General features: G+C 41.9%; 1 protein-coding gene and 1 long non-coding RNA gene across 2 annotated transcripts; both read right to left on the bottom strand.

Annotated features, from left to right (window-relative positions):
• Window positions 1-1739: 1739 nt before the first annotated feature.
• LOC306775945 lies at window positions 1740-3379 on the bottom strand. The gene is made up of 4 exons (XR_013771895.1): window positions 3333-3379; window positions 3207-3233; window positions 2704-2726; window positions 1740-2062 (listed from the first exon to the last, which is right to left on the bottom strand). It is a non-coding gene; the product is annotated as an uncharacterized lncRNA (long non-coding RNA).
• Window positions 3380-5572: 2193 nt separating this feature from the next.
• Window positions 5573-11393, bottom strand: pa2g4a (proliferation-associated 2G4, a). Its single transcript, XM_079297193.1, has 13 exons — window positions 11232-11393; window positions 9958-10086; window positions 9654-9759; window positions 8773-8842; window positions 8580-8672; window positions 8251-8314; window positions 8012-8090; window positions 7737-7815; window positions 7510-7643; window positions 7301-7395; window positions 7066-7193; window positions 6904-6957; window positions 5573-6793 (listed from the first exon to the last, which is right to left on the bottom strand). The coding sequence occupies exons 1-13, from the start codon at window positions 11311-11313 to the stop codon at window positions 6731-6733; spliced, it is 1176 nt and encodes a 391-aa protein (XP_079153319.1). The 5' UTR covers window positions 11314-11393; the 3' UTR covers window positions 5573-6730.
• Between the last annotated feature and the right edge of the window lie 997 nt (window positions 11394-12390).

The following is a 12390-nucleotide window of genomic DNA, read 5'->3' as shown; positions in this document are numbered from 1 at the left end:
CACGTTCTATGTCATGGTCCCACTTTAGCACCCCAACTTTGAAAATGTATTTTTATTTAACTTTTGTCATTCTCCATGTCCCCCCCCCCTTCAGTCACTCAACCAGTGCCCCGTTTATGAGAACATGTATGCTCTATTATAGCAGCTATTTAGTAAATAGTGAACTTCTAGTGAACAGTCACAGTTACTTTGCAGATCAGAGATCATTCTGACTGCAAAATGAATATTTTTTCTTTACTTAAAATTTGTTGACAAAAGTAAAAATGTTAATGCAGGACTTGCACTAAGAACTAGAATTTTATATTTAACACAAACAAAAGTGTGACACACACAATCATACAGTAAACTCATAGTGTGTAATAGAAGCATGCTGTTGGTGTCCACCAGTGCTACAACAAAACAATGCGTTCTTACTCATTTAAACTTTTGTTAAAGCGTAGTAGTTTGAGCCAGTGAGCCATGTACCTGCTGAACCAGACTGAGACCCTTTAAAGCAGTGGTTCTCAACTGGTCTGGCTGCAGGACCCACCATCACCCCTTAATGACAAGCCGCGACCCAAACGGCGGAAAATGTTCAACTTCTCAAATGTATTTTATGAAAAGATGGTGCAGTTTGAACCTGAGCTGAAAATGTCCTCTGCAGTCGTAGTGTAGGGAGCTCTCTTGTGCAGAGAAATTGTTCCTGTCAGTCCCCGTCCCACACATGTTTCACGTAAACGAGCAAAACTGCTTTGTTTATGTCTGTAGATGCATCCATTTGTAATGCTAAATGACCACTTGCCCTAATTCAAGCTGTGGTCTGTAGTTTGTCATCCGACATGTCTTCAATTTGCCTACTTATAGTGTCATTTGACAGAGGTATAGTTTTCAGTTTATCCTCTGCTGATATTAGCATTACAATGCATTAACACCAAATATTGTTACGGAGTTTAGCCTTTTAGCCTCAGACAATAGAATATTGTTAAGGCACTCCGCTGCATACAAAATCCCCTTCAAAATAAAAGGGTTTTTTTTTGTTTTTAAATAGTCAAAGGCCTGACCCACTGAAAACGGGTCCGCGAACCACTGCTTTAAAGGCTCAGGAAACCTTTGCAGGTGTTTTTCCATTCGCTGATTGGAGTGTGACACCACGAGTCTACAATACTTATTCACAATATTCTAGTTTTCTGAGAGAATTTGGTGTATTAGCTGTAAGACATAACCAAAAGAAATAAATGCTTGAAATAAATCACCTTGTGTGTGATGAATCTATAAGAGTTTCACTTTGAATTAGTGAAATAAATTAACTTTTGACGATATTCTAATTCGTTGAAGCACCTTCATATGATCCTTGTACAAAACTATTGCCCATTTACTCCCATGATAAATGTATGCAACCGCTCAATACATTCAGTGTGCTGGGTCTGCACTTCACATTGGAACTGAAATCTAGGTTTTAGCATGTGAATATGTAAATTTAATTTCCCAAATTCTATAAGTAACCTTTTGGACCTCAACTTGTGTTCCAAAATCCTTTGCAGTCACAAGGCAAAATACACTACGTAACAGTCATTTTTACAGCTCTTATTTGATTCATAAACCTGAAGTGATCGAAACTTACACGAGTAGAGGTACATGACTAACCAAACCCCCCACTAAATAACATGTGGTACAATTAATAGTCAAACAAGCGTAAGGTATAAGAGACATGCATGGACAAATATGTAACTAGTCATCTATCAAGAGACGAAACATTGTCGTAAATTTTAAACAGTGTTCGTTTAATGTTCAATACATCACAGAATGACAGTTGTTGGTAAACATGTATTTTGAGCCATGAACAAAGCAGCTGTAGTTCCGATGTTTAGTCCAGCATCGTCGCCTTTTCCAGTCAGACTTTCACAGCAGTCTCCATGAGGTGCGCAGCCATCTGAGATCAGGGTTCAGGCCTCCGTTCCACCGATGGAGGCTTCACTTCAGCCACATGGGTCAGTCAGCTGGAGAGGCTCTGACGGGACCACAGCTGGCAGGGATGAGGGCCTACTTAGACCTCTGCCTCATCTTCCTCCTTTTACGCTTCAGCCTGTGGACAAAGGGCAACTTTTAGGAAACTATTTAGACGTTAGCTGCTCAGCCATAAACTAGTACACAAATCTGGATTTATTGCAAAATAATAATATCTGCAATCAGTATTTGGTAGTCCTGTGTAGGAAAGCATAAACTGCTCTCCTTTCAATTGTCAAAACAGTAAATATAGCAGTTTAAATTTCCACACCTGTAGAAAAACAATTCTGAAAGGAGTCAAGCTATTTTGAAATCATGAGTTGTAACTTTGACCCATTGAGAAATAACTGATGTTCACATGGACAAAGATATTTATAGCATATCTATTAACATTTCAATAACACAATGTACATATGTGTGGAATAGGCTCCAATCAGCACTTTACTTGGAGTAGTGAACTAAGGGTGAGCATTTAACATCGGACATCAAACTACAAATTGGTAACCCAGCATTGCCAATCAATATTAATGCAATGTTTAAATTAGAAATTTAACAAATTCCAAGAGGCATTGATCAGACAAGTGTTTGTGTTGAATTGTAAATGTAACTGATTGAAGTAATTATGGCATACATGGAGATTGATAAGTGTAATGGTAGGTGATATCAAAATCATTAAGGTGGGAACTAGGAGTTTGTACAAAGAGGCTCAATAATGCTCACCTGCGCATACGCTTCTTCCGCCACTGGAAAACAAGAGGGATATTTATTAGGGTGCAGTCACGTTTGCCATGCTTGTTCGCCACCTTACAGACTGACAGCACGCTTTACATGATGCAGATATACTACTGAGACTTCGCACTGCACTGGTACAAAATGCATCCAACAGTAATGTCTGCCAAAGACCTCGACTGGAGCTTCCACCATAAACGCATTAGAGATACAACAGCATTGAGGTTAGCATTGCTAACATTAGAGCGTGCAACAGGGGCGGGCCTTCGTGACGCAGTAGCATTTAACGTTACTGCTCAACACTTTTAGTGTACAAGTGGTTTAGATTTACATGTAAATGTGCACATTATAAGGTTAGAGAAACATGTTCAGTCAACAGAAGAGGTAAAGCAGAACAGGAGAGCCTCTCCTGGAGAGGCTATTCTGATGCTAGCTGGCGTCGTTGACGAACAGGAAGAGGATGTAAAAATACTGATATTTGCAGGTCAACTCACCTTAGCTCTCATCGTGAGGAGAAGTTTCTGTGAAAACAAAACAATTAAATGATTAGTGTCTGTGGATGATTTGTAAAATGTGAGGATTTGTGTGGATTCAGTTGGCAGAGAAGAGATGTTCCATACCTCAAGGCGAGGGGAGCAACGGAAAGAGGATGTGACGAAGGAAGAGGGCGGTATTTATACGGGTACGACGTCATGTTCAACAACAAATGTTGCGTAATCAACTCGCAGGGAAATGTAGTTTTAATGGTCATTAAAACTACATTTCCCTGTGAGCTAATTACACCACTTTGTTTTGCGTTTTTCCTACTCCTTCGTACTTTTATTGACATATGGCGCCTTATTTTAATGGCATAGCCACTGTTCAAGACGATTATGGTAAAAGAGCGTTTTTTAGGACTTTTAACGAAAACTAGTATATTATTCTGGAAAAAGGTTAAAAGGTTTAATTTCACTTCACAGTTTTATCTCTTAACGACTGAATTGACCGACAAGTTAACAGACGAGTTCATTCAGGTAAAGTAAAGTAAATAAATACAGAAATACAATTGACCGTAATCTGCTGATTAGTATTGTATGCAATGTTAAAAAGCTGCAGAACAGTTACTACATTGGTCTTGAAATTTTATTAGATTTTATTTATTAGAATTTGCATACCAGCCTCATGTGGGAGTGGCCGACGCCATCATCTACCTGCTGCAGCGAGCTCAGTCGCACCTAGATGGAACCGGTGGCTCTGTGAGAATCACTTTTTTTTATTTCTCCAGTGCATTTAACACCATCCAACCAGTGCTACAGAGTGAGAAGCTGCGGGTGGTGGGGGTTAACACATCCACTGTCTCCTGGATCACTGACTACCTCACAGGCAGACCACAGTTTGTCCGACTGGGCCGTGTGCTGTCTGATACGGTGGTCAGTGATATTGGAGCCCCACAGGACACTGTTCTGTCTCCCTTACTGTTCACCTTGTACACCACTGACTTCCAGTACAACTCTGTGTCATGCCATCTGCAGACGTTCTCTGATGACTCTGCAGTGGTCGGGTGTATGAGGGACGGGAGGAGTACAGGGCAGTAGTGGAAGACTTTGTGGAGTGGGCCGGTAGAAATCACCTGCTTCTGAACGTGGCCAAGACCAGAGAGATGGTGGTGACTTCAGGAGGAAGACGACGGCTCCACAACCGCTGAGAGTTCAGGGAGAGGATGTGGACACCGTGGAGGAGTACAAGTTCCTGGGTGTCTCCATCGACAGCAGACTGAACTGGAAGAACAACATCAACGCTGTGTACAAGAAGGGGATGAGTCGACTCTTTTTCTTGAGGAAACTTCGATCCTTCAACGTGTGCAAGATGTTGGAGATGTTCTATCGGTCTGTTGTGGCCAGTGCACTGTACTTCTCCGTAGTCTGCTGGAGGAGCAGCATTGAAGCCGGAGACACCAACAGACTTCGTAAACTGGTTAAGAAGGCCGGCTCCATCATTGGAAACAAGACAATCTGGAAAAGGTGGTGGAGAGGACACTGAAGAAACTGCTATCCATATTGGATAACCCGGATCACCCTCTCCACCACCTACTGCAGGGACAGCGGAGCACTTTCTCCAACAGACAGATACAGGAGAACATTCCTGCCAACTACAATAAGACTTTATAATAAATCACCTCTGGCAAGATCATCCTTTACATAACTACACACCGCTACACTATTGTTTGATCTTTGCACTATTGTTTAGTTTACCTAGTTAGATCATTTAACACTGTTCTATTTCATTGTATATACGGTGCATTTCTATTATTTTCTTTATATTTAACATGTTCTACTCTGTTATTTTATTGTATATATTATGCATTTTTCATACTTAATATTTTTACTCTGTTACTTCGTTTGCTGAAGTATATCTTTGCTGCAAACAAAACAAACAAATTTCCCCTGGGGATGAATAAAGTCTATAAATCTATATCTAAAGTAATATGTATGCAAAAACCATGCCGGTGCTCAGGAGACGGTGATATAGATACAATACTTCATTATCAAGGCAGGCTATAAGTAATTTAATATTGTGTTATCAATATCCATCATGATATGGTAAAATCATTGGGAAATCAATCAAATCACTAGGCAGGTATGTCAGACTAATTGAATATCTAATGTTGCAATAAAGAAGCTCAGGTCATTGATTTCCAACATTTCCCACAATTTTCCAAATACACTCAGATATTTAAGGGCTGAATAAATCTCATTCCTTCTGCTTCAACACCACCACAATTTATGAAATTACAATTTGGACTTAAGTAGGCAGGTCGTCATGATAATTGCAGACATTTCTCATACTGAACTTTGACAAAAACCTTCAGAGAAAACCAACATATGTAAGAAAATGTTTTTATTTCATTAGATGTAAAGTTCCATTGCCCACTGACAGAGCTACAAAGCAGGATTTTACTTTTCTCAACATATTCAGCTGTTGAACAATCTGACCCAGACCTCGAAATGAAACTCAGACCTGAAATGATCTCTTACTGGTCCAAATACACGGAAGACGCCCATCAAAAAACTATTTTTAAAACTTGGTCAGCTTTAAATTTCATGATTCACAAGACCAATGATGTAGTAAAGCAAGTAACAGGTGTCACTAATAGAAAAGTTTTTCAAAAGTAGAACATATCAGATTCAAGGGGAATGGCAGTAAATGAATCGTTTCGTTCCCTGAAGTACAGCCGATTACAACGGTGATGTTTGCTTGTATTCTTCAAAAAACATTCCAGTCTTTTGCTCAGGTTGATACTAGTGCGGTTCAAACACTAGTTTCAGCTACATGTGTTCAGGCCTTGATGATGGAAGACTAAACATAAATACTTACTTATACTACAGTCCTTGTGATCGCCATCATTTGACTGTTTTGTTTGGTCACAATTATAGTTAAACCCTTTACTGCATAGTTAAGAAAAAATGCTTTTGATTAAACGTTTTAAAATGCTAAAGGTCTGTTTTTTAATAAACTCGTCATTCCGTGATTCTCACACTCACAAGCGGTGACAAAGTGCTCGTATATTCACTATAAGTCTTTGTTTACATATGAACAAGTTTAGACAACTTGTTGTGAACCATGTTTCTGTTGGTTCCATCCAATAATCCTTTCCTGTATTGGATGTCAAAAATACAGAATGATCCACTTCCTTTAATGCCAACTGTAAGCTTCAGTTTTACTTGATAGTTGCAAGAAGACGATCAAAAGATTATTTAAGTAAAACAATGCAGGCACCCGTCGCACACGTACCATTTGGCAACATGTACCTTTAAAGATGCAAAACTATTTGCAAATATTCTTTATTTCTTACTCGAGTAAGCAAAGAAAAAGCAACACGGTACTTTCAGTGACTGCAGTAAAGGGTTAAGCATCCATGTAGGATCGACTATTAATCCATCTCATTTGTGAAATGAAAGGTCAGAGAGTCTGGGGCAATTTGTCATGTTTCCTCCTGCTTCTCTTTGGGGTCTTGCATGTGTGAAAAGGCAGTATTTTGTTATTCTACGGCTTCCATGTCCTCAGTCGGCTGTCCAGTTGCATTTTCTGCTGTCTTTGAGGCCTGTGGGATGTGAAACGCGGGGGGGGGGAACAGATCAGTGAGGTGACACAAAAGTCAAGGAGGTCAATGGTAGGACAGCATGAGGGTTCATTGTTTGAATAATAATTTACCTTCTTTTTCTTTTTCTTCTGTGATTTACGGCTTGCAGAGCTCTGTAGTAAAGTCTGGGGAAGAGGAGAGAAGTTTTACCAAAAGGTAATAAGATGTTCAAAGCAGCCCGTTTCTGTGTGATGAAGGAGCTTGATGTAAAGTATGTGAAACAACAATCTTACCCGTAGATCTGCATCCTGAACTTCATGCTCTGACTTGTAGAGCTCTGGATCTAAGGCTCCGCCAGTGATTCTGTGAGGCCCGTTGGCCATCAGCAACACTGTGAACTTAAACTGAGCTACACACTCTCCTGAGAAAACACACAAAGTTGGGGGGGGGGGGGGGGGGGGGGGGGTAAATCAAAAAGGGAAATGTTACAGATCAAAAACATGATAAAGGGGAGCGGTAAATACTCACCCTCTTTCTCATGCAGCACACTGAAGGGCTGTAGCAGTTCATGTTTGGCACACTCCACCACACCCAGACGGGCTTTGGCCTCATCCTCGAATGCTCTGACAATGGAATTAAGTACGTTTTTAATATTCAACGCTGTCAATCTATTCAAAAGGTCAGCACGTGGTGGACTATGTATATTAGTAGTGACACATAAAGTGTGGTATTCATACCGGAGAGTAAAAGGCATGGCATCAAAGCGCCGTTCAACTTCGCTGAAGAACGTACGGGACGTTTTCATCTTCAAGCCGTACTGCTTACTGGGGTCCCTCTTATAAATGGTGGTCCTCAGACCTCCATCTCTGGCCTAATTGTAAGTGACAAAGAGTGTTCTGTGTTCATTCGGTACATTTTTGGCAATATTGGGTATGAATAAAGAAGGACTAGAGAGCACACTGACCTTCCCTTCTCCAGTGCTTATCAAGACGTCCACAGCATAGACTTCATGTACCTCAAACTCCGCCTTCTCATGGTCCTTCCTGAAATTGAGTGTCAACAGCAGCCAGTGAAAAACTAAACTATTTGCTGTTGAGTTTCTCCAAATGTAATTGTAGTTGGTTGGTTGCAGAACCACAACAGGAGTTGAAGGTAAATGTTGCATCTGTGTGACTGTGCCAACAGCACGCCTCAGATTCACCCCTCTTCCCCCTGTGTGTAAAAAGTGACTAAATGTACCTTTGCAGGTCTGTCGGGTTTTGAATGATTGTCTTCTCTCCATCTATGACATGTTGCTTCAGCTGATGAGACAGCATACCTTGAAAAACAGAGCCAGGCAGAAAAAAATAGTAATAAAACATCCAGTTGCATGTTATGAATCTGTAACAGTCATCGTCTTCACATTACATGAACAAATCTGAAGAGATACAAACACAGCATTGCTGTTGCTCTGAATGCTATTTTTCATGGACACTCACCCTCTATAGGTGAGCATTTGAATGACTGAGCAATCTTGTTCCAGGCTTCTGTCACTTGAGAGTTCTGAGACACAGAAAAATGTGTTACTTTCACATGCAAAACACAGTTTTGCACACTTTCCAAACAAAGTGAGGGGAGAGCAGCAGAGCAAAACTATTCGAGGCTCAGCAGTGAATTGTTTAGCAGAAAACACATACTGACAAAAAACTGAGTTTTAATTCTTAAGAATACATTTTAAAAGCCGATCTATTCATGAGTGAGCCGCAGAGAAGGTAACTCATTATTATGGCGGACACGGAGAAAACTGTGAGGAAGAGGTTCCATGTACCTGGTTACCAGGTTTAACGAGGCGAAGAGCTGCTTCCGCACAAAGATGGGCCGCTTTGATTACGTCAGCTTTCCGGCCTGTGACGGGGTTCTCCTGCAGAAACGAGACAGGGAGAGAAGAGGACTTACAGGAGGGCTCCACAGGAGGACACAAAACGGTGAAAAAAAAGCAGCATTTTAGAAGAGCCCCTCACCTTACTGGCTCCCACCACAAAGCTGTGAGCAACATTGGCAATGAAGCCGTCAACATGAACTCCTAGATCTCTACACAAAATAAAGAGGAAAAGTAGAGATGAGAGTATGAAATCGGATTGATCCTGTGCCAAATTATTTATAAGTTTAACTGCCAAGCAGCTGTCAAGTTTACAAATCTTGAGACAGGAACCAACTCAGAAATGACAGAATAGCCTGTACTTTTGAAAATGAGACGAATAAAGAAGGTCAGACACAAAACATTTAATCTGTTATGGCCATTACACGGAATATATACTCCAACATTAACTTATTTTTGGCTGTACATGAGCTGGAGTACAGTGAAGGAGTTATTATGAATTCAAGGGAGCAGCACTCAAATTTATAAACCAGACAGAAGGCTGGCCTGTGAGTGTTCAAAAAGTGAGAAAGACACAAACCTAGTGTGTAACTACATTACCACGAGCAACAACCAACATTAAAACACCGCAAATCCACACGCAGCACAAAAGACGACACAGAGGACAACAATGTATGTGGCAATACAACAACTAAGATAAGCGGACTTCCTTTTTCAAAGCACAACATTACAAAAATGTGAAACAAAGGATTTAGCAGATGGATGGCCATCAAAGCTAGAATCCAACAGATCCCTTTAATAAAAACAGCAAAAGACATGTTCTAAAAGTGTCCAACCTTACTTGTCGTTTGCCACACAGGACAGACAGGAAGATGAGACATTACTGATGAAGCAGACAGTCAACAGCCAAGATAATACCCCCACACACAAGCCAAGATGTCACATAGAACGAGGGGAGGACAACAGACTCGTGACAAACATGGGAGAACAAGGGGTGACATTATTTCAGAGCACGGTGCCTACATTTTGACCAGATCCCCATCTTTAAGTGTGTAGTCGTGGTCACTCTTCAGGGGAGAGAAGTGGCAAACACAGTTATTGACTGAGACGCTGGTGGGAAAGGCAATGCCTAGAAGAGGGAAAGGAGAACCACCAAGTCTTCATTTGGAAATAATCCACAAGTTTAGCAAAAAAAGTGTACACGGATGGAGGGAGTGACACCTGGGTCTGCAATTTGAATGACTTGACTGCAGCTAGACTCTTGTTGATGGGTCCACCTCAGTCGACCCGAATGACAACAGACTCACTCGTATCATCGTTGGCTCACCTTTCTTCATGTCCTTCTCCTTTTTGAAGACCTTCCCAGTCTCAGCCATGATGTAGGCATCCCCCTTTTGACAGAGGGTGAGCACCGACACCCCGGGAGTGGCTGTTTCCACAACCAGACGAAGAGCCTCTGAGGGGGGGGACACACAAGACAAATGATCAAGAGGTGCAGAAGAGGAACCAAGCGGAGCTGGAGAGCAGATATCACATTAAGTATTGTTTAAAACAGATGAGTTACAGTGAATTCCCTGTGTTAACACAGAGTGAAACAAACACAATTCATCATATCATTTTCAGAGAGATCACATCAACATAGTGTAACACCATCAGTTGTCAGAGAACTGACTCAAAAATAGTGAGAAATTGAATTTGTCAATATTGTCAAACACTAGGTTTTAAATAGGGTTGGGTGATATGACTACATATACAAACATACATCTGTCAAGCAGGAGTGATTTAGTAGTACCGTTTATAACGTTTTAACGACCTCTTTAATATATCAGCAGACAATATTGCAAATCCAAAACAGCTTTTTATTTATATATATATATATATTTATATATATACATTAGATGAGATACTAATATGATTTTGATGAATATGATGACAGAACTTCGTTTGTCAGGTACTTAAGTGCTGGATTTCCCAAAAACACACATTACTGTCTGGTTCTGTCATCTCGAACCAGTTACTAAAAACGAAATTACTTACAACTCATAACTTAAAATCACATAACGCTAGACTGTGTGACAAAGGATTTTATCCATATATACTACAGCAACGATACCGTCATCTGATTAGTATTAGTAAAGGTAACATGCTGTAACTTTGACCTCATATTATTCCTGTAGCAGACATATCAGCTTGTCAGTTAAACAGATCACCATGATGAATAAACTAACACAAAGAGGTCAGCATGTAACTAGCGTTATCGTGGCTTCATATCGGTGACTTCCTGCTTATCTTTCAACGGTTGCTCCTACCGTAGCTGAATGAAACAGGCTGAGATAGCTCATTAGCATCCTACGTTAGCTAAACAAACAGACGGCTCTCTCTAGTAAAGCACACATCATCAATGTTGGTCAGCAGTAACAGATGAGCTAGCCATAGCTAGGACTGAACCAACTGTATCTGCTAGCTAGCTAGCCAGTTAGGATAGCATACGTGCGCCTCGCATGCAACCCACATGGCTGCTGCTGTGTGAGGAGACTACCGTTAACGCCCGCTAGCTGCGGACAGGCCGTTCAACAACGGCTACTAGTTACATGTACTTACGGTTGGCGATGTCACCACCCATCTTGTACTTGGTGACCACCAGGTCCTCGGCTATGGTCTGCTCTTGCTCTCCGTCGGACATCTTGGCAGTGAAGTTTCAGTCGCTAGTGGGCCAGAAAGCTCAGGACGACTCCGACGGCTGCTGCGAACACCCGCCCTCCAGGCCCCTCCCACTTCACCGTGACGCTAACGGCGACTCCGACCCGCCAAAATGCAGGGATGCTGCCTAACATATCCATCAATTAGTTATTCTTCTTTAAATTTGATTGGCGGGTCGCAACCAACTTGTATAGGTGCATACCGCCACCTACGGTACCGGAGTGTCCAGTTTCAGGGTAACCTTTTCTTCACTGTTTTCCAACTAAATCCTACGGTCTAATCCCGTTTCTTTAAGAAATCGCAACAGTGCTTTCCTATTTCCTTCTCTATTGCCTTTGTCAGTTTTAACGGGTGACAATGGGCCCCTTCATTCTTAAACGCAATCACAACTTTCCATTCAGTTGAGTCATCCTCCTTCCCCACACTTGATCTAGTGCAGGGATTCCCAAAGTGGGGTGCGCGCACCCCTGGGGGTGCGCGAGCTGCCTCTAGGGGGTGCGCGAGAGGAAAAGTGTAATGGCGGTGCAGTCCTGTCTCCTAAAAATTACGTTCCCCCAAAACTAAAATGCATTCTCAATTACGTTTTACCACGAACGTATTTTCTCCCTGATTACGTTTGTGTTTGACGTACAAATACGTTTCTCATCAACATATCTTTGCCATACTCTAGTCTTTATTATTTTTCTGTGATCTGCCTCGCCTCTACCCCGCCACCCACAAGTTATTGACCCGCGGCCTGTTCCGAGGGCTGAAGACCTGACGATCGGGTGCCTCACGGCGGGGACGGCTGGAGACCTCGCGTCCCAGCGCCAACGAGTGAGCGCGCGCCACTCGGAACCATAAAACCAAGTCCCGGATTTCACCCGGGGGACATTCTGGAGGTATTGTGACCGGGTGATGTGCCTCGTTGCTGGGGAGGTATGAGCCGAGAGTGGCGGGGTGTTATGGAGGTATATATTACAACTCGGTGTTGTTCCCGTGCGTGGATGAGCGCGTTGCTGCTGGAGACAGGCGGCGTGTTGTGGTAGTATTCTGACCGCGTAATAGGGCGGAGAGGCGG

Source organism: Melanostigma gelatinosum, assembly GCF_949748355.1.
Source record: "Melanostigma gelatinosum genome assembly, chromosome: 3".
Taxonomy (NCBI): Eukaryota; Metazoa; Chordata; class Actinopteri; order Perciformes; family Zoarcidae; genus Melanostigma; species Melanostigma gelatinosum.
Note: the sequence above shows the minus strand (reverse complement) of the source record. Positions and strands in the feature narration are given on the sequence as shown.

Coding starts and splice junctions, on each gene's coding strand:
- pa2g4a (XM_079297193.1), bottom strand. CDS start 11,313: ATGTCCGACGGAGAGCAAGAGCAGACCATAGCCGAGGACCTGGTGGTC. Junction 7,644..7,736: donor TAAGCACTGGAGAAGGGAAG/GTCAGTGTGCTC, acceptor ACTTACAATTAG/GCCAGAGATGGAGGTCTGAG. Junction 7,194..7,300: donor TGTGCTGCATGAGAAAGAGG/GTGAGTATTTAC, acceptor GTGTTTTCTCAG/GAGAGTGTGTAGCTCAGTTT.